Below are 27397 nucleotides of genomic sequence, written 5' to 3' on the forward strand. Positions count from 1 at the left end.
GGATTATGCATTTTGTGGGCTTGTTCTATTGATGGACTTCTGTTCTTTTCTGTTGATGGACTGCTATTCTTCTTCTTTAACTTTCCCCCGCAAGCTCAGCAGGAGATGAACTTCCACTCTGAGCTTGACTCTAAGATGATTAAACGTGAGAGCAGATAATGGCTTAGTAAACACATCAGCAATCTGAGCAGAAGATGGAACATACTGAACAAAGAGTTCTTTGAGCAGCACTTTTTCTCGGACAAAGTGAATATCAAGCTCCAAATGTTTAGTTCTAGCAAGTAGTACCGGATTGGAACTAAGCGCAATTGTGCTGATATTGTCACACCACAGGACTGGTGTGCGCTTTATAGGAATATGTAGTTCAGATAAGAGAGATTTAATCCAAAGTAACTCAGCTGGTGGCATTGGCAAGACTACGATATTCAGCTTCTGTGCTTGAGCGGGAAACAACAGATTGCTTCTTGGAACTCCATGAGATCGGGGCTTTGCCAAGGAACCAACAAAATCTAGACATGGAACGGCGATCATCAGGGTCACTGCCCTAATCAGCATCACAATAGCCTTGCAAGGAAAGATCAGAGGATGCAGTGAGAGAGATTCCAAACTGAAGTGTGCCATTCAAATATCGAAGAATGCGTTTTACAGCCTTCCAATGAGAAAGAGATGGAGATTGCATGAACTGACAAACTTTGTTTACACTGTAAGCTATGTCAGGGCGAGTAATCGTTAAATATTGAAGCGCCCCAACCGTACTCCGATAAAGAGTAGCATCAGAGAAATGTTCATCATCAGCTGAAGATAATTTAACACCAGTAGCCATTGGGGTAGGAAAGTGTTTTGCATCATTCATCTTTGTACGAAGTAGCAAGTCTCGGGTATATTTAGATTGTGTTAGAAAAAGAGAACCGGACGAGGACTTGACAACTTCAACTCCCAAAAAATAAGATAATTCACCAAGATCTTTGAGAGAAAATTGACAGTTCAATTGGTGGATGATGGCATCAAGTTGCATCTTGTTATTACCTGTGATTAAGGATATCATCGACATAGACAAGAACGTAGAGAACATAAATAACAGTAATTTTAATAAACAAAGAAGCATCAGCTTTGGACTCAACAAATCCCATGGATAGAAGAGAGTGACAAAGTCTATCAAACCAGGCTGGCGGAGCTTGTTTGAGCCCATAAAGAGCCCCGTGCAGTTTACACACCAGATGTTTGTTTGGATGAATGATCTCGAACCCTGGAGGTTGTGTCATGAACACTGTCTCAGATAACGTACCATTTAGAAATGCGTTATTGACATCAACTTGTTTCACATGCCATCCTTGTGAGATGGCAATGGTTAACACAATTCTGATGGTGGTTGGCTTAACCACTGGACTAAAAGTTTCGGAGAAATCTAGCCCCGGAGTTTGAGAGTAACCCTTAGCAACTAGACGAGCCTTGTGCCGAGCAACTGAACCATCGGGATTGGTTTTAGTTTTGAACACCCATTTACAGCCAATGATAGGTGTACTCAAAGGAACCTTGGCTAGAGTCCATGTGTGGTTTTGCATCAACGCAGCATATTCAGATTGCATAGCAGTACACCATTCGGGACGGGTTTGAGCATCTTTGAAATTTAGAGGTTCAGAATCCGCTGAGTTGGTAGTGATCAGAACCTTGGGTTTGTAGATACCGTCTTTAGCACGAGTGATCATGGGATGGTGATTCAGATGGGAAGGAGAAGCGGTTGCCATTGGAGAACATGAAACAGAAGAAGTATCAGGGGGTAGTGAGGGTGATTGGGAGTTTGAGGTAGAAAAGGATGAGACAATAGACTCAGAAGAAGTGTGAAGAGATTAAGGTGATTGAATATGTAGTAAGTATATACAAAAAGAGTCTGAATCGGTGTTGGTAGAGGTTGAGCTGTTAAAGTTTGAAGAAGCAAATGGAAAAGTTAGTTCATCAAACTTTACATGTCTTGAAATATAGACTCTTCCGGAGCTGTTGATGCATTTATAGCCTTTATGAAGATTACTATACCCAAGAAAAACACATGGAGATGATCGAAACCCCATTTTATGAGCATTATATGGACGGAGGCAGGGAAAACAAAGGCAACCAAAAGTGCGAAGAAGAGAATAATTCGGAGCTTTGTTGTACGATTTCTGGAGTTGAATTACTCCATGAAGACCTAAAGTGGGAAGCCTGTTGATAAGATAAACGGCAGTGGAGAATGCATCTTCCCAGTAAGAAAGAGGCATTGATGCATGAGCAAGAAGGGAAAGTCCAGTTTCGACAGTGTGACGATGTTTTCATTCAACAAGGCCATTTTGTTTAGAGGTGTAAGGGCAAGAAAATCGGTGAATGATACCACAATTTTGAAGAAAATGAGTCAAACATTTAAACTCCCCACCATGAGTCAGATTGAATGCACTTGATTTTCTTATCAAACTGAAGTTCAACATGTTTCTTAAAACGCATGAATATTTGGGCAGCTTCAGATTTTAGTTTAAGAAAGTAAATCCAAGTGTAACGGCTATAAGCATCAACAAAACTTAGGTAATAGCGAGAGCCATTTCTGGAAGTGGTATGAGCAGGTCCCCATATATCACAACAGATTAGTTCAAGGGGCATAGAGACAGTAGTGTTTGAAGAGGAAAAAGGTAATTGATGACTCTTTCCAAGTTCGCAAGCATTGCAAAAATTAACAATCTCATTTCTGGAAAAAGGAACATTACAAGTACGTAAAATTTTCTTGACTACAGAAAAAGTGGGATGTCCTAGCCTAAGATGCCATTGTGCTAATACTGGAGAGGATCGACGATCAGTGAGTAACTCTTGTTCTGAATTATTGGCAGAAGGAAGGGCATAGTTTAAACAGAGTGCCCGTGAGGAGGAAATTGAGGCATGCTTTCTGAGATCAAACTTATAGAGACCTTCATGCAAAGTCCCATGGAGTATGATTGCTTGTGTTGCTAGATCCTTCACAAGACAGAAAAGAGGATGAAACTCGAAGAAAACATGATTATCTTGAGCAAATTTGCTCACACTAATAAGATTTTTTGTTATCATAGGAACTCTAAGAAGATTAGTTAAAATGAAATCTCGAGAAAAAGAAGAAGAGGAAAATTTAGACTTGCCAATGTGAAAGATGGACAAAACTGCACCATTTCCCATGTGTATCTTACCATCTCCAGTGTACTCGCTCTTAGTGGAAAGATCGGAAAGATCATGAGTAACATGATGGGATGCTTCAGAATCTAGGTACCACCATTCTTCAGGTGAAGATTCAGATTTAGTGGTGGTAAAGGCTGCTTAATTAGCTTGAGAAGTGCGAGGAGGTCATGAGAAACGTTGAGTTGGGACAAATTCTTTGTCAAACCTGTGGTAACAAATTTCAGCAACATGACCCTGAATCCCACAGATTTGACAGGTTGGTTTGCCATTGTTAGTGAACCAAGGTTTTCGACCTCCTCCTCTACCAAATCTTCCTCTACCTCGGCTTCTGTGGGATGAAGAAAAAGACTGACGTACTGGAATTTGATTGTCTATTTTCCGTTGCTGAGGAAATACAGCAGTGTTTGCTGTGGGTGGAGATGCAACATTGAGGTTGTGAGAATCAAGCCTCCCTTCATGGGACATGAGAAGGGCACTAGCTTCAGAGAAATTGAGAGAATCGGTTTTGGAGGTAATATGCACCACAACCGAATCATACTCAATTCCCACACCACCAATGATATGTTAAATTTGGTCCTCATCTGAAATGGGATGACCACAAGCAGCAAGTAATCCATGAAGCCTTTCATCTTAATAATATAATCTTTCATTCTTAAATCCCCTTTTTTGAATGTTTGCAGTTGCAGCTTGTAGTGCATCACTCGAGCTTTTGAGCGTGTAGCAAAAAGAGTAGACACCCGAGACCATAGCTGAACAGAAGTATCACAACCAATCATTTGGGCTTGGACACTTTCACTCATTGATGCCAAAAGAAAAGAAAACAGGAGTTGATCCTGATGACACCAAGCAATGAATGCTGGATTGACAATTTCCGAAGCTCCATCACTGAAGATGACACGAGAAGGAACAGGGGGTGGGTTGAAATGAAATTTTCAAGGCCAAGTCCCCTTAGCCCAACTAGAACTTGGAGATTCCATAGGAGATAATTTTCATCTGTTAATTTAACAGAGTTTATCTGATTGGCCGGATTGGTGAGTAGAAGGTTAGGATTGATAGAGATAATATTCAGTGATGATATGGAGCCAGGATCAAGAGAGGCGTCAGTCCATTTCTTGGTGGCTCTGATACCAAAATAGAGAAACGAAAAAGGAGAACTAAGAATCGAATTTCATTCCATGATTTGTTTCTCATATTCTCGTTATACATTTATACTTGAAACAACCAATAAAGTAATGACATCTAACTCCTGTTTGTTACAACAAATAAAACAGTATTCTGTTATGTATAAGGATGGACTTCTTCATGGGCTTTTAGCACTTAAGGCTTTTTCTTTCATTGATTTGGATTATGCATTTTGTGGGCTTATTCTATTGATAGACGGCTGTTCTTTTCTGTTGATGGACTGTTGTTTTCTTCTTTAACTCACATAATCTTATCAATAAAGAAATTAAATTTGAGGAAAAGAATATTTCAAAGATTAAATTATATATTGGAAACCATGATTAATATTCCTTTCAGCGAGGAGCCGTCGGGATTTTCAGAGACACGAACTATCATGTGACGATATCCTTGCAAGTGCCAATAAAGTAAGGAATAGCCATCAAGTGATGCTTATTGGTATTGCTCTCAATGGTATAAAACATAATTAAATTATAACTTGGCAACCGCCCGCAGATGGGATTCTCAAGTTGAACGTTGATGGCTTCCATTATTAATTCAAAAAATATGTTGGAATGGGTTTGGTGGGTGGAGACACAAACGACCACATTTTGTTTGCAGAAGGAAATTGCTTGTATGGGCGTTCCTCTCCTCATTTAGTAGAACTTATGGCAATTAAAGGAGTTTTGAAATCTTTAAACTCAGGCTGGACTACTTGGATTGTAGAATCGGATGCACTTGCCGCCATCCAGGCCATTCGTAAGTCTAACCCTTTCTCCATGTATGCACCGTTAGCGGAGGAACGTCGTCTATATATGTATGATATTCCAGGAGCTGCACTTAACCATTGTAGAAGGACCTCAAATCAGATGGCACATCTCATGGCTACAAAGGCTTTATGTTTTAGGAACGATATAGTGTACAATTGTTAAGATTGAGACTTAAGCTTAACTCAACCCCAAAAGCTAACTCAAGGGAAGAGGATTGTCCAAGACCATATATACAACTCTCAGATATTTTATCCAACCGACATGGGACAACTAATAACAATGATGTTATTCCTATCTTTTTCAAAGATATTATATATTGTGATGTAACTCGGGTTTAATATTTCTCAATGAAATTCTGATTTCTCTAAAAAATATAATAAAATTGGAAGTTTACAAGATTTTTCTTGTTACAACTCCATGAACATAAATTTTTACCTGTTATTAGACAACCATATTAGATCAGCCAAGTACAATAGATTGTTTACGAATTCGTACCAAAAAAGTCATTGTAACTGTACAATTATAAATTTTGTACGGATTTCCAAGTTTTTTTTTTATTAAAAAAATCTATTTTAAGAAAGGGTATTTGATCGACGTTGAATTTTTAATCTATAATACATAGTTTGGTACACATGATAGGATAAACATGTGATATATAATATAAGGATAAGTTAAGGATAAATAAGATGTAGGATATTATATTTAATGTTTGGTATTATTTTAATAAGAGTAATTAAATTTATATATTAGATTGTAATGACAAAATTAACCTTACCATAATAAATTTTATAATTTCAAAGTTGTTGCTTGAATTCATATTTTTTATTTGTTCATGCGCCGATAGTGCTTGCATGATTTATTTATTTTTACCTAATTTTATATATTATATAATATGATAATTGAGCCATTGATTTTGTGAGTAAAGTCAAATATCAATTTTTAAGGTTAATCGAGTGATACTAATAATTTTATTGATATTTATAAAAATTATTTATATAATTATCTCGAATTCATTTATATAATTATCATATTATATAATATATAAAAATAAATAAATATTTATTTGATTTTAATTTCTACCTATATATTTATAAAAATCATTTATAAATTGAGGGCAATTAAATCATTTGTAGTGTATTTTATCATTAAATTAAAATTATCACACCTAATAGAAGAGATATTTTATCATTATAAAAAATTATTTATCAAGGGCCCATGATATTATCATGGGTTTTTTAAAAAAGTACCAAACATGAGATAAAAATGATTATTTATCAATCTCTTCTGTATCATAGTACCAAACTATGCATGCCTAATAGTATAACTATTAATGTCATAGAAGTTTCATTGAATTGATTACTTCTGAACCACTGGGATTTAAAAATTAATGGTTGGTCCACGACTTTTAACGTTTGAACTCTCCCCACGAACTATGGAATATCCTGACAATAAACTTCGAGGGAAAATAGAAAAAAATGATCTCCTAATTTGATCTAATTTTGTTTTTTATCTTATAATAAATTCTAGTTTCGGTATGATAACATTTTATTCTTTTAATTTACTTCATTGAAAATTGACGTACTGAGCACACTAAAACTTGGCATATTTCTAGCAATGATTTATCGACTCTATGTCAGTAATATTCGGCATGCTTCAACCGGAATCACACAAAGGTAGATTTTTTAAATATTTTTTCTTTATTCACAAGCAATGAGTTTCGATATATTAGGTATATCTATATTTATTGAAGCTTTAAACTTCGTACTTATCTGGATCTTTATGAAATAAGATCAGAAACCTTTATATCTTAAATTCTTAATGCACGGACCAAGATAGACCAATCTAGTATTTCATAGTAAAGTGATATGGTGTCAACACTCTGTGTTTTGAATGGATGTATATTTTTTCTAATAGGTTGGCTCGCTTTTGAAATCTAAAGATGGTTTTATACATATTCAAAAATGGCTTTTGTCAGTGTAACACTTTTGTCTTGTAAACGAGAAGTGTCTCCCACACACTTACCATTGTACCCGATATAGCATTTAATACATGTGCTGGAACAAGAGGGAGTACATAATTTCTTCGATGTAAACGTAAAGAACAACACATTAATATTGAAATTAAGACGTGATTTGTAACTCAAAATACATAAAAAGAAATTTTCTCCACGTTGCAATTGTACGGTGTGTAATCGATCTAAAGGAAACGAGAAAGAAAAAGGACAAAGAATATTAAGCTGATTCTCATTAACTAGGTAGCCTGTAGAATTAATCAGATTTAATTTAATACATAGGGTAATTAATTAATTCATTAAGAATGTGATTTAGTCTTTATAAGTCGGTTAATCAAAGAATAAAATAAAATGACGCGTTAACAGGCATCCCACCAACCAGCTAGCGTTTAGCTGTTATACAAATTGCGAAGCGGCGTAAATTTTTTATTTGCTTTTCGATTTTTAAAGGAAATTTATAATAAATTACACGAAAAATTGCATGGTCTTTTGTAATTTTGGTGTTCAATATTATTAAATCTAAGTTTCATTTGTTATTTTTTTCGATTTTAATTTTTTTCCTGATGTAGTTTAACATCATCACTTTCGATGAGAATGGACTAAAAAAATTACCAAAAATACGGTACTAAAACTGAAATGTGATAATATAAAATACCAAATCGTAAAGATATATATATATATATATATATATATATATATATATATATATATATACTGGACAGAAAATACAATTGTAGGGGAAAAATATTTCGACTAAATTTTTCTTAGATATTGTATTATTACTAATATATTTTATTTTATTTTTTGGTAATAGAAGATGCGGAATCCTAGCCGGCTTAAGTTGGAGAAGGCAGCTTCTCGTTTCGAGTGTGTTTGTAGGTGATTTCGAAAATTTTACTTTTCGAAAAAGAAAAAGAACTGCAATCATTTCTTTTTGGCTTCTTTGTTTTTGGATTTCATGTCGTTAATTAGGATTTTTGTCGACTTTTGTGTATGTGCGCATTAAATTTTACAATTTTGTTGGGCCTCATTTGTCCATCGTTATGCTAATTTGCTATTTGACCTAGGTTTGTCGCCTAGAATGTCGAACAATGAGGGTACCTGGGATTTGTCTTTGATCGAAATATTGTTCCCAGATTTTAAATGAAAACTTGACCTGTTCTTGAACTCGAAACTCCATCTCTTTATTATTATGCACCGGATCAATGAAAACTTGTTTGAATAGCTTAGAAAGGATGAGAGATTTTTACTGTTTTTTTTTCAAAATAAAAAAACTCCGGAATTTTCGAAAATAAAATCAATTGTAGCACTAGAACTTTAACAAAATAATGATGTGCATAACTATATATTTAAATGACACTTATTGTTGATAATTTGTTGCATATCTAAAACTAATATCTTACATTACCTTGGGGCAGAGTTCATAAGTCTCTTTTTTTTAAGCTCATATTTTCGACGCTCTTTTTTTTCAATTTTCAGAATCTCTAAATCTCATCAAATTTCAATGGGTATAATAATTCTTTCGACTCATAGTGCAATCAAACTGTGCTATTTAAACTGTTTTATGATTTAAAATATTATAATTACTATTAATTATAATTTTTAATAAAACGATATGCATACTTTCTAACACTAAACTAATGTTTTCATAATAAAAACTAGTATATCTATATAATTACTGATAAAATCAAGGGATTAATTTAATTGACGATGAAAACTAAGGCAAATCAGGAAATCATGAGGCAATTGCCGGATAGCAATCTATATATCCGACATGGGGATATAAGCATGAAGTGGACGTTTAGTGTCATTACAAAAACAAAAATCCTAACACCAACGTAAATTACCAAACTAAGGATGTCCACGCCATAACTGCATAATTAATATTTTAATTGACATTAAATAACCCTGATTAAATTATCTAAATATGTTTGGTTCAAGGTAGACAAGGTGACGTCACGTGGTCCCCGGGTGTCACCTCCTCGTGGTACATTACCTTGGGCCAGATATGTTTCTTACAAAAAAGAAAATGAAGAGGGATATCCAGTCCGGCTGCCCGATGTTTAAAATAATCCTAGTATTTATCTAATTATACTAGTGAGATAATTAATTAATAAGATTATATATGGTGTATAACCTCCAATATTTGTAGTTAATTTTCATATGTTTTATTCTATTTATGAAAGTCCTATAATATAAAAATATTTATTTATTTTCGATTATAGAGATATTGAAAACGAATATTTCATTCAATTCTAATTTAATGTCATCTCGACATGGTCAATTTATCAATTTAAGAGATTCATAAAGTATTTATTTGAAAATTTATTAAAGAATATATTATATAATAAAATTTTGCAAATAAATTATGTGACCAAAAGATTAAAAAAGGATTATATTTAAATTTCAACTTTATGCTATAGTAAATATAATATTTAAAACAAACGAGGAATATAGAATATAACATGACATAATTTGTAATACATAACTCACCCAAAAAATAGGTGAAAAGGACAAATCTTGCTTACTATATAAACCATCGCTTGTTCCTCAAAATTTGCACCACAAACACAATCTTGAAACTCAATTCTCGTCAAAGTCTACTCATCAGCTTTCTTTCTTACTTACTTTCTCCGATCATGGCGGTTGATTCTTCGCTCTCTCCGGAGGCTGTGATCCACCCGCCGAACGAGAAGTTCGCCAAGGCACTTCAGTTTATCGAAGAGATGACCAAAAACACGGATTCTGTACAAGCAAGGGTGTTGGCTGAGATTCTGAGCCAAAATGCTGAAACTGAGTACCTCCAGAGGTTCGATCTCGGTGGTGCTACTGATCGGGATTTGTTCAAGTCTAGGATCCCGGTGGTGACGTACGAGGATCTTCAGCCAGAGATTCAGCGTATCGCTTGCGGGGATTTCTCTCCAATTATTTGCTCTCACCCCATCTCTGAGTTTCTTACCAGGTAAGTATATTGGAAAGGAAAGCGATAAATTTGTATATATTTCTTTCTTGTTTTAGCTAATTCTAATTCTGCATAGTCTCGAGAAAAAGGTGTTTTGCATGTCCCAGAAAAGGAAAAAAATATTTTCTGAGATCCAATTTTATGCATATTAGTGAACAAAATGAAATTAAACTAGTTTGAATATAAGATAATATAAGTTTTATTACACAAATAAGTTATAAATATAATTAGTTTTAGAATGAAAACCTTGTAACTAGTAAAGAAAAATTTGCCAAAAGATTCACAAAATTCAATTTATTAAATAAATGACTAATTTTTTCTTAGGGTTTTCTTACCACTTTATTGACTGAATATGCAGTTCTGGAACATCGGCTGGTGAAAGAAAGCTTATGCCAACAATAAAGGAAGAAATGGACCGCCGACAATTGTTGTACTCTCTTCTCAACCCTGTAATGAGCCTGTAAGAATATTCTAACATTATTATTGGCTCATAAATGCAATATTATCATGAACAATTCCCACATAAACATGATTTGCTAGATTGTAACGAATATTCTTCTATTTGTGATCACCAGATACGTTCCAGGTCTTGACAAGGGAAAAGGGTTATACTTTCTTTTTGTGAAGGCCGAAGCGAAAACTCCGGGCGGGTTGGTTGCACGCCCGGTGCTCACCAGCTACTATAAGAGTGATCAATTCAAGACCCGACCCTACGACCCGTATAACGTGTACACGAGCCCGGACGAAGCGATTCTCTGCTGTGATTCATTCCAAAGCATGTACACTCAGATGCTTTGTGGCCTTCTCATGCGTGAAGAGGTTCTCCGAGTTGGGGCCGTTTTTGCCTCCGGTCTTCTGCGAGCCATCCGGTTTCTCCAACTCAACTGGAGACAACTTGTGCATGATATCTCCACGGGTTCCTTAAACCCTAGAATTACAGACAGTTCTATTCGAGAATGTGTGGCTAAGATTCTTAAACCAAACACAGATCTTGCTGATTTTATTTTCAATGAATGTCAAGGCGAAAACTGGGACAGTATAATCCCAAGAATATGGCCGAATACAAAATATCTCGACGTTATTGTTACTGGCGCCATGGCACAATATATACCGCTTCTTGATTTCTACAGTGGAGGCCTGCCGCAATCTTGCACCATGTACGCTTCCTCCGAGTGCTATTTCGGGCTTAATTTGAAGCCTATGACGAAACCTTCACAGGTTTCCTACACCATCATGCCTAACATGGGATACTTCGAGTTTATTCCTCACGACCCGAATAACCCGATAACTCTCTCCCGGGATTCACCCCCACGGCTGGTGGATTTGGCGGATTTGGAGGTGGGAAAGGAGTACGAGCTTGTGGTCTCCACCTATTCAGGTCTATGCCGATACCGAGTAGGCGACATCCTCCGAGTAACTGGTTTTCACAACTCCGCGCCGCAGTTCAAGTTCATAAGGAGGAAGAATGTTTTGTTGAGCATTGATTCTGATAAGACAGACGAATCTGAGCTACAAAAGGCAGTCGAAAACGCTTCGGTTTTGCTACGCCAGTACGATACTACCGTGGTCGAGTACACTAGCTATGCCGATACAAGTTCAATTCCAGGACATTATGTGATCTACTGGGAACTGCTCATCAAAGATCCAACAAAACCCCCCAGCGACGATGTCTTAGCCAAATGCTGCCTAGTTATGGAAGAAGCGATGAACACAGTTTACAGACAATGCCGAGTCGCAGATAATTCGGTCGGGCCTCTAGAAATCCGGGTTGTGAAAATGGGGACATTCGAAGAGCTGATGGATTATGCGATATCAAGAGGCGCGTCGATTAATCAGTACAAAGCCCCGAGATGCGTGAGCTTCACTCCTATCGTTGAACTACTGAATGCTCGAGTTCTATCCGTCCATTTCAGCCCTGTAGCTCCCCAATGGACACCAGAGCGGCGCATTTGATCGCAGGAAGATTTTCGAGCAATGCTGCCCAAAAACAAACATGCTCTGGAGACTGTCGAACAAAAGAATTGTTCTTTGAATGTGGACTATGTTTAAAGCTTTAGAAGTTTGTTGGGTTTCAAGTTTTCGTTTTTGAATTTGATTGTATGCTTTTGTGTGTAAGATTCAAATAATGTGCACTTCGTGATTGTCATGTAATGTCTGAAAGTTGGGGGAAAGCTAGCTGTCTAAAGTTGTAAATTAAAGTGTGATATTGTAGGGTTGAACATATCTTTGTTTCGCATTGCGAGTAATTAATTATTCATCGTTGGTTAATTATCGATTATTTCGGAATCCAATTGTGCATCTTCTCACATAGTGAAGTCCTCGAATTCGCCTTTAGGACACCATTATTTCCTTACCTATATATTTTTACAATCTTTTTGATAAATTTAAACTAGCTTCCAGAGGGCTGGGCTTTCCCCCATAATTAAATATTCTTTCTAAAATAATGTTAACTTCACTCAACTTTGATTTTCTATATTAAAATGTAATATGAACAAGTCTATCCAATTAAATTTTTAAAATTTTCATAAGTTTCAAATAAATGCTACCAAATTCTTCTATATTAATTTACTAGCAAATTTGGTGAACTGTCCCGTATATCTTATAAAATTAGGGTTCGCTTGGTGTGTAGGATGTGATAACTGAATTATTGATAATTTGGTTGATAAATGTTTGATAAGATAAGATATTTAATTTGAGAGATATATAATATCATGTGTGTTGTGAATTCAATAAGAGTGATAAGATCATGACAAATTTATTAATGACCAAAATATCCTTTAATATTTTATTTGAAAATATTTCTCATGTCTATTTACTTATCCCCAAAGCTACTCACTGTTTCCAAAAAATTGGAACGCGAATTGGAAACCCTCCCCAATTTCTTCATCCGTGAAGATCGCCAGACGAGGTGAGATCCGTGTTATTCTGAACCGAAGATCCAACATAAAGCATGAACATGTTTTTCTGATAATTTTTTTTCAGGTGAGCTCAGAAATTAAAGCTACAACTCTGATTCGAACCCGTACAAGAAAGCAAGATCTACCTGGGAGAAATGAGGATCTACGGTTGTGCACTTTCAATTTCGGATGTACTGTGCGGTGGTCACTTCTACAAGAAGAAAGAAGGACAATGGAGTGGACCAAACCCACTTGCAATTTTTTAATTGACATTCAGGGATATTTTGGTCATTTCACTTTCTGAATGTTGGCTGATAAATGTTATCCAGCTTTAAAGCATAGATGTATTCTCCAGGAGAAACAGTCAAATTTGTCTAACACGTACTCAATGCAACTTTAAAAACGCAAGCAAACAAAATACTACTAAATAATTCACCTGTAATAACACTTACCAAACTGGGCGTTATATCTTTTTGTCATGTAACTTGTACATTTTTCATTTTTTTTTGTCTTACTATCGATCAATTTACGATTTAGTTCAATAACTTGTACTTTTTAAAATTTTAGTCTTTTCACTAGAGTGCTGACGTGACATCTGATATGTGAGCAATGTCCAGTACCCTATGAGCATTTTCTGATTTCACGTGAGTTTTAGTATTATGTCGGCATTTTCCAGTACCACGTCAACATTCTGGTAAAATGACTGAAAGATAAATTTTAAAAATACAAGTTAATATGCTAAAACTTTGAATTGACTAATAACATTATCAAAATTAAAAAAATGTGCAAGTTACATGACCAAAAATATAATTTTCTTCTTTTTTATATGACTTATATATAGCTATGCATCTAACTATATATGCTTCATATTTTCCAAAATACCATAACCATCCTTTTTTTAAATTGAGGATAGTTGTTTTTTTCAGACAAGCTTTTGGGGAATATTTATTTGTGTAAATATATGATTATGTTTTTTGTAAGACGATCTATGTATTTATTTCTGTGAGATGAGTTAATCTGATCTATATTTAAAGTGAAATTGAAAAGTAATATCTTTAATATAAAAAGTAATATTTTTTTATGGATCATGTCAAGTTGGAGATCGGTTTCATAAAAAATTGACCACTGAGACTGTCTTACAGGACTTTTTGTAGTGTATATATGTCTTTCTCGTTTTAGCACAATTTACTTTTGATTTCTTTTGGGATTCTCAAAAAAATTAAGATAAAGTGTTGGATTATATTCAAAATGATATGTAATTCACCAGTAACGTACAACTTATATGGTGTGTTGGACTGGGCTTTACTTCAGTCTAGTCTCAATCCATATATGCTATATACATATATATTCTTTTGGGTTTCAATGTCATTTTTATGTTTAAATAGGTTAGAGAATATTTATAATTATATAATTATGTAGAATGGTGGTTGTGAAATTATAATATAAATATGGTAAAAAATTATGTGAGACGGTCTCACGGGTAGTATTTTGTGAGACAGATCTATTATTTGGGTTATCTATGAAAAAAATTACTTTTATTGTGAATATTGGTAAGATTCACCCGTCTCACAGATAAAGATTCGTGAGACCGTCTCCCAAGAGACCTAATACCCTATCTTTTAATTAAGAACCGGCCATTCACCTCTCCACATTTGGGGATTAGCCTACAAATAAAGCGAATTGAAATTATTTAAAATTCTAGTTTAATTGGTCCATTAATTATTTGTACATTTTTATGATATATTGATTTCGATTTCATTGATGCATTAATTATTCGAGACACTCGCATGAATTAATGATTATTGAGAATATATGATGACGATCATCCCATAAAATATAGCATGTGTTCATTTTGATTAATAGGATCTACCGGTGACATTACTCATATTTGATAAGCAACAGAAAACAGACAATAACACCGACGGGAAAAATTCTAAATACATTAACCAACGCAAGCCAAACATATATCTAAAATCTGCCTAAGTTAAAACCTAATCCACGCAGTATGTTAGGAGCGGTAATATAAAAATACATAGGCATGGCTGCAATAATATTCCGAGGTTGCTAATGGAATTGGCTGACATCTCCTGACTTTATCTGAAACCGAGGAGTGGAAGAGATTCTCTTCCAAAAGAGCTTTGTCGTGAAACCCAACGAGAAGTGGGAAGCACATGGTAGTGACACACGAAAGCCCGTCGATTCCACGCACCAATATTAAATGCCATATGCGAACATACGAAGCTTCGTGGCTGCTCGCTTTGGCTGACATTTGAGAAAGACGTGTGCCATTGTTGGGGTCCCACGAGAATGTTTGAGGTAAAAAGTAAAATCTTAAAAATTAATAATAACAATTGGGGTTCACGTGAGATTTTAAATAAATAAGATATTCTTCACTTTATTTCTTTGTTTTACTTTTATTTGTAACATACATTTTAAATAAGAATCTTTTGGATGCAAACGATGTTTAACCGCAAAAAAAAAAAAAAAAAAAAAACATATGTACGTTGCCACCAACTAATTCATGATACTGATTGTATTATTTTGAGACCATAATAAAAAGATACCGAATACATTGACATTTGTTATTTTATTAAATATAAATATCTGAAATAAGACCTTACATTTCATCATAGTTAAGCATCTAAAATATACGGTTTATAAAAACTTATTCTTCAATTTTTATCATAATATAAAAAAATAAAATTAAAAAGTTTCATCTGATAATACGTTCTTTAGATCCAAAAGTTTTTGTTTCTGAACTCATCCCAAATATTTGGTTTATGCTCTAAATAGTTCAAACATAATCGTCAAAATCTATTCAATGAAACCCTAGATATGTCGGACAGGTTTAAACTTAAAGCCCTATCCATTCTCAAGGTTAATGGGTTTCAAATGATTGTGTGTATAATATTGTTGATATTTTTAATCATTAATAACTAATATTTATATCACAGATCGAATAAAAAGAGTTTAAATGTCTGTTTTTTGATATGTCTTGCGATCTTGTCCAATAGTGTTTCGATTTTTTTGTCCGAATTGTGGGTCATCCTTCGTTCTAAAACCTAAATTAAGACAATATCAAGAAAAATATAAACAAGTGAGGTGCTTTCCAAAATTGACACTCTTTTTTTTCCCCTTATGATCATCAAGTGCAATCAACCCCACCATAAAACTCGTGCTTCATCTTCTTGGGGAACATCATACATAAATGGTGGAAATAATCCACCAACTGCCTTTAATTCTGTTTTAAAAAAATTTCCTGTAAGATCTCGATAATTGGGTATTTTTGCATGTTTTATGAACTTGAAATGTTTAAAATTTTGTGACCCATATCTAAATGACCCTATACGAAATATATAACCTACTTACACCATTTTTTTTTCTTTCAAATTTAGAATAAAAATTGAATCTTTACAATAATAGCAATAGCGGTGGAATCTGTTTTATGACTTTGTCTCCCCCACAAGCTTTGTTTCATCTTTTATGCCTACTGTCACACTGCAAAAAAGTGCGAGATTAATTAATGTTAAAATTAGTGAGGAAGCCGATGACCCTAGCTTTGCGATCATTCCATAAATGCACCCTCAAACTGTCATCTCCAAGTCACTTTCCCAGAACTATTTCCTGTTAACCAGCATTAGCGTGAATTTTGGTCGTTCTTCGGTGATTTTTCTTCAAGAAACATGCCTTCACTCGAAGAAGACCAGCAGCAACCGTTGCTAACGAATCGGCCAACCGATTTGTCCAATGAAGACGAAGAAGAACGAGCCTATGTCGCATCTGAGAAAGTCCACGTCATTGGAGTGGACGAAGGGGCTGACACCGACGAGTATTCCACCAAGGCGCCGCCTTTTTCGTGGCGGAAGCTATGGCTATTTACGGGTCCGGGATTCTTGATGAGTATAGCCTTCCTGGATCCGGGTAACCTTGAGGGGGATCTCCAGGCAGGGGCGATTGCGGGTTATTCTCTTCTGTGGCTGCTTTTGTGGGCCACCGCCATGGGCCTGTTGGTTCAGCTGCTGGCGGCTCGTCTCGGCGTGGCAACGGGCCGTCACTTGGCGGAATTTTGCAGAGAGGAGTATCCTAACTGGGCTAGACTGTTGCTTTGGATCATGACAGAGCTGGCCCTGATTGGGTCTGACATTCAGGAAGTGATTGGCAGTGCTATTGCTATCAGGATTTTGAGCGCTGGTTTCTTTCCTCTCTGGGTTGGAGTCATTATCACTGCTCTTGACTGGTAAATAATTGCACGCGAATATCTTTGGTTTTATCACTTGATGAGTTTGGCTACTTGTTGAAAATAACACTACCTTGAATGGTTAAGAAATTTATTTAGTCATTTTCTGTTTTTAATGTGTGTAAATTGGTGGGTGACAAATACCATTGATTGAGGTTGAATTGGTGAATGGTGATAGATTCGATCAAATTCTCTACTTGGATTTGGACAAGCGAGTCTGAAGTATTTATTGCTTATGGGATTGTTTTATTATTCCTCGCAAGTATTTGAAATAAGTAAGCAGCGTAAATGAAGTTTCACTTTTGTGTACGGTGTGTTTTTCTGATGTCTGCAGTGGTTGAGACTTCATGATATTAAATTCCTAAAATTTGAGGATGTTTTTCATTTGTTTCTTTTTCAAATAACGTAATGTCCAGTAACTACTCGGACACTGGTTCAACATTTATATTTGACATCTGAACTGTTCAGTTTTGACACTTTCTTGATGCAGTTTCATCTTCTTGTTTTTGGAGAACTATGGTGTGAGAAAATTGGAAGCACTTTTTGCCGTTCTTATAGCAACCATGGCCGCCTCATTTGCATGGATGTTTGGTGAAACAAAGCCTAGTGGCCGTGAACTTTTACTCGGTGAGATTTTTTCTCTAACTCAGTCGATAAAAGTGAACTTCTGGATAACATTTCTTTAATTTGATCTGTGAATATAGGCATTTTGGTTCCAAAACTCAGCTCCAAAACTATACAGCAGGCAGTAGGAGTTGTCGGGTGTATTATAATGCCTCACAATGTATATTTACATTCCGCCCTAGTACAATCTAGAGATATCGACAAAAACAAGATAGGTCGAGTTCGAGAAGCCCTCAAGTACTACTCGATCGAGTCTGGCCTGGCTTTATCAATCTCTTTCATGATAAATCTGTTTGTCATGGCTGTTTTTGCCAAGGCATTTTATGGTACAGAACAAGCCAACAATATTGGCCTCGGAAATGCAGGGCAGTATCTTCATGAAAAGTATGGAGGAGGAATATTTCCAATATATTATATTTGGGCTATTGGTTTACTAGCAGCTGGCCAGAGTAGTACTATAACTGGCACTTATGCTGGCCAATTTATTATGGGTGGATTTCTAAATTTACGGTTGAGAAAGTGGATAAGGGCACTTATAACAAGAAGCTTCGCTATTATCCCGACACTTATTGTTGCTCTTCTTTTTGATACATCGGAGGACTCGTTGGATGTCCTAAATGAATGGCTTAACGTGCTTCAGTCTGTTCAGATACCATTTGCTCTCATTCCCCTGCTTTGCCTGGTATCAAAAGAGAGAGTAATGGGCATTTTCAAAATTGGCACTGCTCTGCAGGTATTTTCGTGTTCATAAATGTTCAGATTCCATCCTTTGTTATGTGTAAAACAGGAGAGATTTTCTGTTTGGATTGGTTGGTCATTCCACGTAACGAACAAACTCTGCACTTCATATGTTTTGGAGGCTCTTGTTTATTCCGTTAGAAATACACTAGTTGTTTATGCACATATCTGAAGATATTGAATTCGCCTAGTTTTTCTTGTTCAGAAGCAAGAAAAGAAACAAACTAAAACGTTCGTGTCCTTTCGGTTTGTAGATAGTATCATGGCTTGTGGCTTCCCTGGTGATGGCTATCAATGGCTATCTTTTGGTTGATTTTTTCTCCGACAAAGGGAAGAGTGGTGCTTTCTTCATTTCTGTGGTTTCCACATTTGCGGCTGCGTACATTTGTTTCATAATATATCTTGTTGCAAGGGAACTCAACTTTTCCAGTTTGTTTGTAAAAGCCAATAGGATGAAAAACTCAGAAATCTGATGGAAAATCATTTGCACGTTAATGCAAGAAACTTCATTCTTGGCAAAATCGATTATTTTGCATGGAGGTTGCAAATGTCTCTTGTCTGTGAGGAAGAAGACTGACTCTTGATTTTTGTGCGGTATTTTAAACCACGCACCAGAGAACAAACGAACAAAGGCTGTGAAAATCAGCTTCTCAAGGATGTTAGAATTTGCTCCCCCATTGAGGGCTGAACCCACGCCTGTATCAGTTTAACGCTTAATTATGATGTCCTGATAGGTAGTCAAGCTGGGTACTTGCCCTTTCTTGGGGGAATTGTATTAGGAACATTGTGAAATTATTCAAATGCTTCGTATTGTGCCAATATATTCATGTGGATAATGTTCACCACGCCACTTTTCTTAAGCCTTCGAACTGCATTACATATAGTTGCCAAGAATATTTATTAGAACCAGAATACAAAGATTCATTCTTCATCAGTGTATCATAAAGCAAATATCCTAAATTTGAAATGTCTGTAGTAGAGTATTTATGCACAAGCACGTGAAATGCAACGAAAGAACAGAAAATTTCAAATTTAGCCTTTTTGCTAGATTGTGATATTTTATTGTCTATATTGGACAGAACATACAAAAAGCTTACTACAGTGATCTATAGCTCAACAAAATAAGTACAAGATGAATCACTCGTTTTTTATCTTAACTTAATTAATATTTTACACATACAAATTCTTTAAAAAAAAATGTTCAATGTCAAAAAATGGGGTAGCATATACAATTCAAATGATAGACTGACTATAGCTGAATAATTTCTTCACTCGATGTAAAAATTCAGATGCATGAGATCTCAGCCTCCCTTGCCATAGGAAGGGCAGCGCACGTTTGGGCCGGCGCTATGTTCCTCGGCACAACGGCTTGTTGAAAGTAAGTTGACCTGTGCATACCACCAACACACCCAAACTATAACAACAATACAGATAATAGTAATAACAATAACTAAAATGGTACTGATAAGAAACCACCTTGATAATTTCATTCTTGGCTTTTCGCCCAGAGTAGGCAGCAAGGACAGCCATGTGAAAATGCTGCATTCAAAAAGGTTTATGTAAAAACAATTTATGTTAAAGTAACAAAGCAAGCTCGATCATAAGTTCTCGAAATATTAAATTAGCCTAAAATAAGTAGGGCCAATTTCATGCAATCCTATTTTTCTTGTAAAATAAATATAGTTAATTCAAGATATTAGAAGTATATAGTAAGGACAACAGCTTTTCCAAAAACCGATGTTAAGTCCTAACAACACGTAATGTTGAATGTAGATATATGAAAATCAATCAGCCGAGATATGATCACGGTATATGTAGATAGAAAATAAAGAACTTACTCTAAAAGGATCGCTTCTCAATGACTGCACAAAAATTGAGCTCCCCACTCCTGTATCCTGTCACAAGAACAACATCAAATTTTCAGCATTTCATTAAAACGATAGCTAACTTCACAGAGAGTTGAGAAAAGAGCGATATATATATATATATATATATGTATAAATCTTGTTTGCTACCCACCTCCAAAGAAATATCTTTCAGCCGCCTTCCGGTTTGGGCACAACATACACGAATGGCAGGTTCTTCACAACTTCCACTGATAATGTAATCTCTTCCGTTCATATAATATGAACGAGTATAGTTATAAGCACTTCCAGTCGAAACAATCCCAAAATCCGTGTGAAGCCTCCCATCCACAGCTAAAAGTTGTTTCACCTGAAATATTTTCGTAAACCCATCATAAAACGATCCTGTCCGCCAGGATACGTGAACTCACCCCCAGAAATCTTGAGCTGACACAAACTCAACTAAACAATACCTTATATTTTAACATTGCCTAGTCATGAATATATATTTAAATGACCTAGGCATGCTTAACGGTTTCCGGGGTTCCGGATCCACCAGTGCCGGAACCAATAAGAACAGGTCCAAAACCGGTTCCAGTTAACCAATCCGATTCACTACTCGAACTGGTAGTGGATGCACTAGTTCCGGGCCGGTTCCAACCAGTTCTGAGCCTTTTTTAAAATTAATAATGGCAAAATTATTTGAACTGAGTAAATACATCATACAAAATGATAAATATAAATGAAACAATGATATCTACATTAAACATTTAAAATTCATCATGATTTACTAAGATATATTCGTAAAACTCCAGATCTTACTTGGAACCTGAGCATGCAAATTTGTCTATCGTTCCGGTGGATCCCAACAACTGTTTTCATTTTTTTTATTTTTTAGATTCTAACCTGTTCCGTTTTCACAAGTGAAAAACCATCGTGATCCATTCACTAATAGATTCGGGGAGGATTCCGGAAATGGTTTCGGTTCCAGGCTTAATGGGCCGGTTCCAGGCTTAAGGATACAGTTTCGGGTCGAAGCCGTTAAGCATGTCTAATAAGACCCAACTAGTTTAGTATATGGACCAAATTTAATAACCATTATATAATTACTCAAAATGATGTAAGCTCCTAACAACATTTACGACATCAATAAGAAAATTGAATTTCAGGTGAAATATGTACCTCGTTATCTACAGCCGAGACGAGTAGATAAAGATCGTCATGAGAGAAACAAACCATCACATTTCCTCTCAAGCTTGAAGCTGTATAGCAAGGTCGCATGGGATCCTGTCTTAGGTCCCACATCTTCACATCACGATCAAATGAAGAAGTTGCTAGGAGATTAGGGGAATGATTTGAAAACTTAGCCACATTTATTGGTTCACGATGCATGTCCGTGAACAATTGTAGGCGCTGTCCAGTGCATACATCATATATGGCAACTTTCTTGGAGTAACCACTTGTCAGGCACCAATCATCTGTTGAGTTTACGTGAACTGATGTCAACTGCTCAAAGTCATCAAAGGTGACTGCAGCAATCGAATATCCATCTTCTAGTTTTGAAGTAACGTTGTTGATGTCATACAATCTTAAAGCATCATTATCTGAGCCCACCAGGAGCTAGATTGGCAAAATGAAATACAATTCTATCAGCAAAAACTCAGGTTCATCAAAGACACATAAATGTAAGTTGATCAAATATCAAGCAATAGAGATTCAAAAATAAATACTCAAGCTAACAAGATGAAAAATAAAGAAGATTGTAAATTAGTGTTTTTGAAATAATGATCACACGATTGTGTCATAAACCACGTAGTCAGACAACTCAAAACTTATTGGATTGTTGGAGGATGGAGGTGAGACAGTGATTAATAATCACCTTTATGGAAGGTGTAAATATTTTTGACGACATACCTTTGAGGGTTGTTTTTTAAGCCAGCAGAGGCCAAGAATACCACTGATTTGCTGGTAAGGTGAGATATACTTAATAATATTTCCTGTTTCATGGTTCAGAATCACAACTTCTCCATCGAGGGTTCCAACCGCCATTAGACTTTGGTCAGACGGGTGATACTCAAACTGCCTCGGGCGAAGCCTTTCGTCGATTTCTTCTGCTGCCTGGCCTACATTAGTAATAGGATATTGAAGTGCCTGAACAGAGGAAACAAACTTTGCTGCACAAAGGGACCTTGTATAGAAGCACTGATTCCTTTTATGAGATGATGAAGGCTTTGTCCTCGATGGATTTTGACTGTAAGTCATACAACTTGTTCCCATTTCACGAAAATGCAAGACATTGACGACACTCTCCTTGTGAATGCGGTTATATGGCAAGTACTCGTAGTATTTGGAGAGGAGCGTTTTTGTTATTTCAACATTCGGTTGTTTTTCCAAATTATCTGTCATATCTATATCAATCCTCCAATCAGAAGGATGCGAGGTAATTTGTGACTCCATTTTCATGTTCCTGTGAAGTATACTTGGAGGAGTCCTATTCAACATCCTATTCTAAAAGAGAACATGAAATTCAATCAATCTATAGCGACAGTCAAAATTCAAGATCTTTAGCACCAAACACAAATAAAACAAGAAATAACTGTTGATATTGGAACTCAAACAGACTACAGATATGAAATAATAAGATTCCTTCAAACTGAAATTTACAGGAGATTGTGAAATTTACAGGAGATTTATCGTTGTATGAGAAAGATCCTCTCAAACTTGTTAGTTATTCTATATTTTATCGTGGAGCTAATACGGAATATGTGACATCAGAAGCCGGAGAACACATTCTTTGTTCAAATTGTTCCAAGAAAGTAGAGATAATATAAACCTAGAAGGATCAACACTAGTATCGGATTGATTTAGTAACTGAACGGAATAAGAAGTAAAAAATTCAGAATTTAGTAAACTCGTCGAGAACAAAAGATGTGATATCGAAGTCGGACTCTTTAAACAAAATAATGTAAGAGTTTGGAATTTATCTACTCGTCGACTGAAAAGCAATAAGCAGAAAATAGATAAGCATAGCTAATACAACCTCCAAAGGCCATTTTAATGCCATGTTTGACAAGATTATACATTTCCCTTAAAAGTCAGAATTAAAATAAATAATGCAAACCATTTCTAAAATAAAAAGAAAAAAAAAACAAGGTTAATAATGCATTTAGACTTTTAAGCTTTCTTGATGGGGTAGAACAAATCGAGAAATACCACTAAACATTAAACAAAAAGTAAACCATAATTATTGTGCTTAAGCGAATATAATCAATCAAAATATAAAAGAACCATATGATATTACAATGACTTCTCTCCCAACCAGACATCAACAGTTGACTGAAACATTATCAAGTGATGGATAAATTACATCTTACACCCTTGTGAAACTACACGATAAAATTTATCCCGATTAGTAAAAAAAGTACTTTGCAATTTCAAAAGAAGAAAAAATGCCAAATTTTGTTGGGGTCTAAATGAATTACCAGTATACTAATTATTGACAAGGGATTGTGAATAATGTTAAGTTTGACTGAACAAATCCGCAACACCAACTGGAAAACTTAGGTGGAATAGGAGGACAGACTTGAGAATAACTTCTTGTTTCCAAAATATTTGAAATTTTCCTTGCACCAAATCATGCAAAGGAAAAAAGATTAATATGAATCTAATTGAAATTATCTGATTCAGTTTTTATTAATTTCCAAAAATACTTTATTGCACAAAATTTGAAATTTCGAAACAACAAGATTCCGCATATATAAAAAATTAATTTTATTCCCCAAAAAGAATACCAAACGATCCAAGATCATTCTCTCTAAATCATTTCTCCAAAAGAGACCAAAGAAATCATCTACATTATGTAGTCTCCCCTGTTTTCTCCTCACTACTATTGTTATTTAAAATATAAATCAGCTGACCATAAAGATTCCATTAAAGCTTCAAAATCAAGAAAATTTACTCAACCTTTCACAGCTCGCAAAGTAACCATAAATCTCGCGCTGTTTTAGACTAAAACCATGGAAAAAAATAACAGAAGAATTCCAGAAACAGTAGTTTCTTGCCCGTGATTCATCTTCACAACTAAGCCGTTGAATTTTTATAGAAAGAGCAAAAAAGGAACACAAAAACAAGAGAGAAACCTGCTCGGAGCTGCTGCAACTTTCTGAATGAGAAGTGGACAGGAGATAAAATAACAGGAAGATAAAAACTTTATGAGAAAATTATGAATAAGGTTTCGTTAACTGTAACAATTATATAAACAAAAAACAAATAAATTTAAAAATAACCACCACCTTTCTAACATTTTTATCATCTTACATGTTATCCTTCCATTGAAAAATTCAATAAAAATATATTATAAGCCAAAAAATTTCCACAACATTCCATTTTACACTTTTGAGATATCAAATTTTATTTCACTTGATTTTAATTTTGTAATATTAATGTCGATCGATTAAATCATATATAATCAAATTTGAACAATGAAAAACATTACGATTTCATATGTTAAAATTAATATAAAAAAACTACATAAATAAAATCAAAATATTCTTACAATTTCATATATTAAATTAAAAATATTACACAATGTAAAATCAAACACACCCTTGCAATTTAATTTTAATATTCTAATTTGATTGTATAAAAATATAATCGACAATGTTATTACACTAGTAAAATTAAGTGAATCAAATTTGATAGAACTTTGAAATCAAAATTTTAAACTATTAAAAAATATATTTAATCTAAATTATTATGAAAACATTAAAAATTACAACCAGATGACATTTTGTTCAAGTTGTAATAACTAAAATTAGTAAAAAGATAAATCTAGAATGTTGCAGCAGTTTTTTGGATGATAATATGTTCTTTATTGATTTTTTTAGTGGAAAGATAATATCTAAGATAACTAAAAATGGTAAAAAGGCGTTTGTTATTTTTAAATTTATTTGATTATCTTAGTATTTATGATAAACTTCAAGGGAGATTAAGGTAATTAACCAAATGTTTAAAAATATACATGCACATATATTAATGAATGTGTGTGTGTGTATATATATAATATCAATAAAGGTTTCTCATAATATATTATTAAAATATATGGTAATGCATTATTATTATTTGTGGATAAATTTGAGAATAGTAATAATGATAATAATAATAATAAAATGAGTAGGTTTCTTATGAGAAGTTATCACATATTTATATCTGTTAGATGAGTCGATCCTTGTCCATTTTCGTATCGAGTATGAGAGATTCGTGTTACAAAATTGAGTTGTGACATGTCTTACCGCTATGTTTTTGTGTTCTAAAATTAAACGGAAATAAAGAAAACAAATTTATTTTCAGAAAGAAAAAATCAAGCATCGTTACTCTTGTGCAAAAAAATGTCTTTTTCATGTATGAAAAAATATCTCAACAGTTAAAGATATATTAATCAAATATAGCAATATATATTAAAAATATATATTTTCTAATAAATATCTTCTAGAAAGGAAGGAAAGGAAAGGAAAATCCGCACGTAGGCCGTAGCTTATAGTTTTTCCTCTGTAAACAATTAGCTCCGTACAATGTTTGAAAATTGAATAAATTAGGTAATAATGGAGAGATAAAACAGACCTTATCGATTTAAAAGTGATCGGAGAGTTATAACGCCAGAGTTGCGATGACAACTTTCCCTACGGATTTGGGGTCCTTGCGGGGAAAAACCGAAATGGAGATGGGGATTTTCGATTTTTTCGGGTTTAGGTTCGGTTCGGATATGAGATTACTATCCTCATCTCCGAAATCCACGAACCCGTCCCGAAAATAATATCAATAATAAAATAATATATTATTAATATTAATAATATAATATTATTATTATTTTTTAAAATATTAATAATCTTATTATTATTAATATTGATATTAATATTAATATTATCTCTAATAATAATAGATAATAATAAGTTTTGGTTTGACAAAATCTCCGAATTCGTTATCGTCTTGCAATATTAATATTTTTGAAACGGGGATGAGAAATTGATCCCCGAAGTTTCGGATTTGGGGATTCCCCGAACCCGAAAAAACGGGGATTGGGGCGGGGATGGGGTGGGGATGGAATTCGGGGATGTGGATGGGGATGGTAAACCCGCCCCAGTCCCAGTCCATTGCCATCCCGACGCCAGAGCAAAATTTTAGTTAATTGACGAATTAGTCCTCCAACAAATCATTTATTTTAGTAAAAAAGAGTGCAAAATATTAATTTAAACGAAAAAAATTAGAATGACCGAAGAAATTTATTAAGTATTATTTGTAAATGCTTTAAAAAATGATTTTCATCTTTTCTTTTATAGATTTACAAAATTTTGCAAAGGAAAAATCTATATTCGCTTTTTTAAAACATTTGCATACATTTACATAAATCTACACTCATGATTGGATATATTACAAGTTATTTATCTAAGGGAGTATTCCTCTTATGACGGCTAGTAAGGAAAATTATATACCATGTTCATCGAAAATTAGGTGTTTTTTTTATTTTTGCTTTTGTCAATTTTCGATTTTAATCTATTTATTCACATTTTTGTTTGATTGGATTTTAGTAATTCTTCGTCGAATTGTTGATGTAGCGATTAAAAATAGACATATCATTGAAAAATATTGTCGTGCCACCAAAAATTATTGATGTGAATGTATATTAAAATATTTGATATCACAGTCAACTCTCTAATGAAAAATGACTCAAATTGAAGAAAAAAAATTAAGTTTCTTGACTTAGGTCTTGAATTGACCTATAATATGATAAAAATAAATAAAAATATTACAAATTAAATGAAAAAAAATGTAATTCTTTGTTTCTTATGTTCAACGAAGGTAGCTTGAACTTGGAATTTTTCGAGTCCTTGAAAACTCTTTGGCCCTAGTTATCGAAGCCATTAACTCGTCTTTGTTGGCAGCAAAACAAAAAAATAAAAAGAATGTACAACAATTTTTTTTTTTATTTCAC

At 34.5% G+C, this 27397-nt stretch overlaps 3 protein-coding genes across 3 annotated transcripts; 2 read left to right on the top strand and 1 right to left on the bottom strand.

The window, feature by feature from the left end:
• The first annotated feature begins 9688 nt into the window (after window positions 1–9688).
• LOC142515801 (putative indole-3-acetic acid-amido synthetase GH3.1) lies at window positions 9689–12239 on the top strand. The gene is made up of 3 exons (XM_075619819.1): window positions 9689–10069; window positions 10428–10529; window positions 10645–12239. Exons 1-3 carry the CDS (start codon window positions 9747–9749, stop codon window positions 12020–12022), a joined length of 1803 nt encoding a protein of 600 aa, XP_075475934.1. The 5' UTR covers window positions 9689–9746; the 3' UTR covers window positions 12023–12239.
• A 4083-nt stretch (window positions 12240–16322) lies between these two features.
• LOC142556954 (metal transporter Nramp3.2-like) lies at window positions 16323–19384 on the top strand. Its single transcript, XM_075617167.1, has 4 exons — window positions 16323–17203; window positions 17694–17830; window positions 17908–18560; window positions 18820–19384. Exons 1-4 carry the CDS (start codon window positions 16650–16652, stop codon window positions 19036–19038), a joined length of 1563 nt encoding a protein of 520 aa, XP_075473282.1. The 5' UTR covers window positions 16323–16649; the 3' UTR covers window positions 19039–19384.
• A 264-nt stretch (window positions 19385–19648) lies between these two features.
• Window positions 19649–24631, bottom strand: LOC142504325 (protein DWD HYPERSENSITIVE TO UV-B 1-like). The gene is made up of 7 exons (XM_075617226.1): window positions 24549–24631; window positions 22324–22876; window positions 21592–22029; window positions 20585–20779; window positions 20404–20460; window positions 20042–20104; window positions 19649–19953 (listed from the first exon to the last, which is right to left on the bottom strand). Exons 2-7 carry the CDS (start codon window positions 22870–22872, stop codon window positions 19867–19869), a joined length of 1389 nt encoding a protein of 462 aa, XP_075473341.1. The 5' UTR covers window positions 22873–22876; window positions 24549–24631; the 3' UTR covers window positions 19649–19866.
• Window positions 24632–27397: the final 2766 nt, after the last annotated feature.

The sequence above is a fragment of the Primulina tabacum genome, chromosome 1 (genome assembly GCF_025594145.1).
Source record: "Primulina tabacum isolate GXHZ01 chromosome 1, ASM2559414v2, whole genome shotgun sequence".
NCBI lineage: Eukaryota > Viridiplantae > Streptophyta > Magnoliopsida > Lamiales > Gesneriaceae > Primulina > Primulina tabacum.

What these genes read in the sequence shown, in the direction of transcription:
- LOC142515801 (XM_075619819.1), top strand. Translation starts at nt 9,747, where the DNA reads ATGGCGGTTGATTCTTCGCTCTCTCCGGAGGCTGTGATCCACCCGCCG. An exon ending in ATCTCTGAGTTTCTTACCAG is followed by an intron (nt 10,070 to 10,427) that starts GTAAGTATATTG and finishes CTGAATATGCAG; the next exon opens with TTCTGGAACATCGGCTGGTG. An exon ending in CTCAACCCTGTAATGAGCCT is followed by an intron (nt 10,530 to 10,644) that starts GTAAGAATATTC and finishes TGTGATCACCAG; the next exon opens with ATACGTTCCAGGTCTTGACA.
- LOC142556954 (XM_075617167.1), top strand. Translation starts at nt 16,650, where the DNA reads ATGCCTTCACTCGAAGAAGACCAGCAGCAACCGTTGCTAACGAATCGG. An exon ending in ATTATCACTGCTCTTGACTG is followed by an intron (nt 17,204 to 17,693) that starts GTAAATAATTGC and finishes TTCTTGATGCAG; the next exon opens with TTTCATCTTCTTGTTTTTGG. An exon ending in AAATTGGCACTGCTCTGCAG is followed by an intron (nt 18,561 to 18,819) that starts GTATTTTCGTGT and finishes TTCGGTTTGTAG; the next exon opens with ATAGTATCATGGCTTGTGGC.
- LOC142504325 (XM_075617226.1), bottom strand. Translation starts at nt 22,872, where the DNA reads ATGAAAATGGAGTCACAAATTACCTCGCATCCTTCTGATTGGAGGATT. An exon ending in TCTCGGCTGTAGATAACGAG is followed by an intron (nt 20,780 to 21,591) that starts GTACATATTTCA and finishes AAAATATTTCAG; the next exon opens with GTGAAACAACTTTTAGCTGT. An exon ending in TGAAAGATATTTCTTTGGAG is followed by an intron (nt 20,461 to 20,584) that starts GTGGGTAGCAAA and finishes TTCTTGTGACAG; the next exon opens with GATACAGGAGTGGGGAGCTC.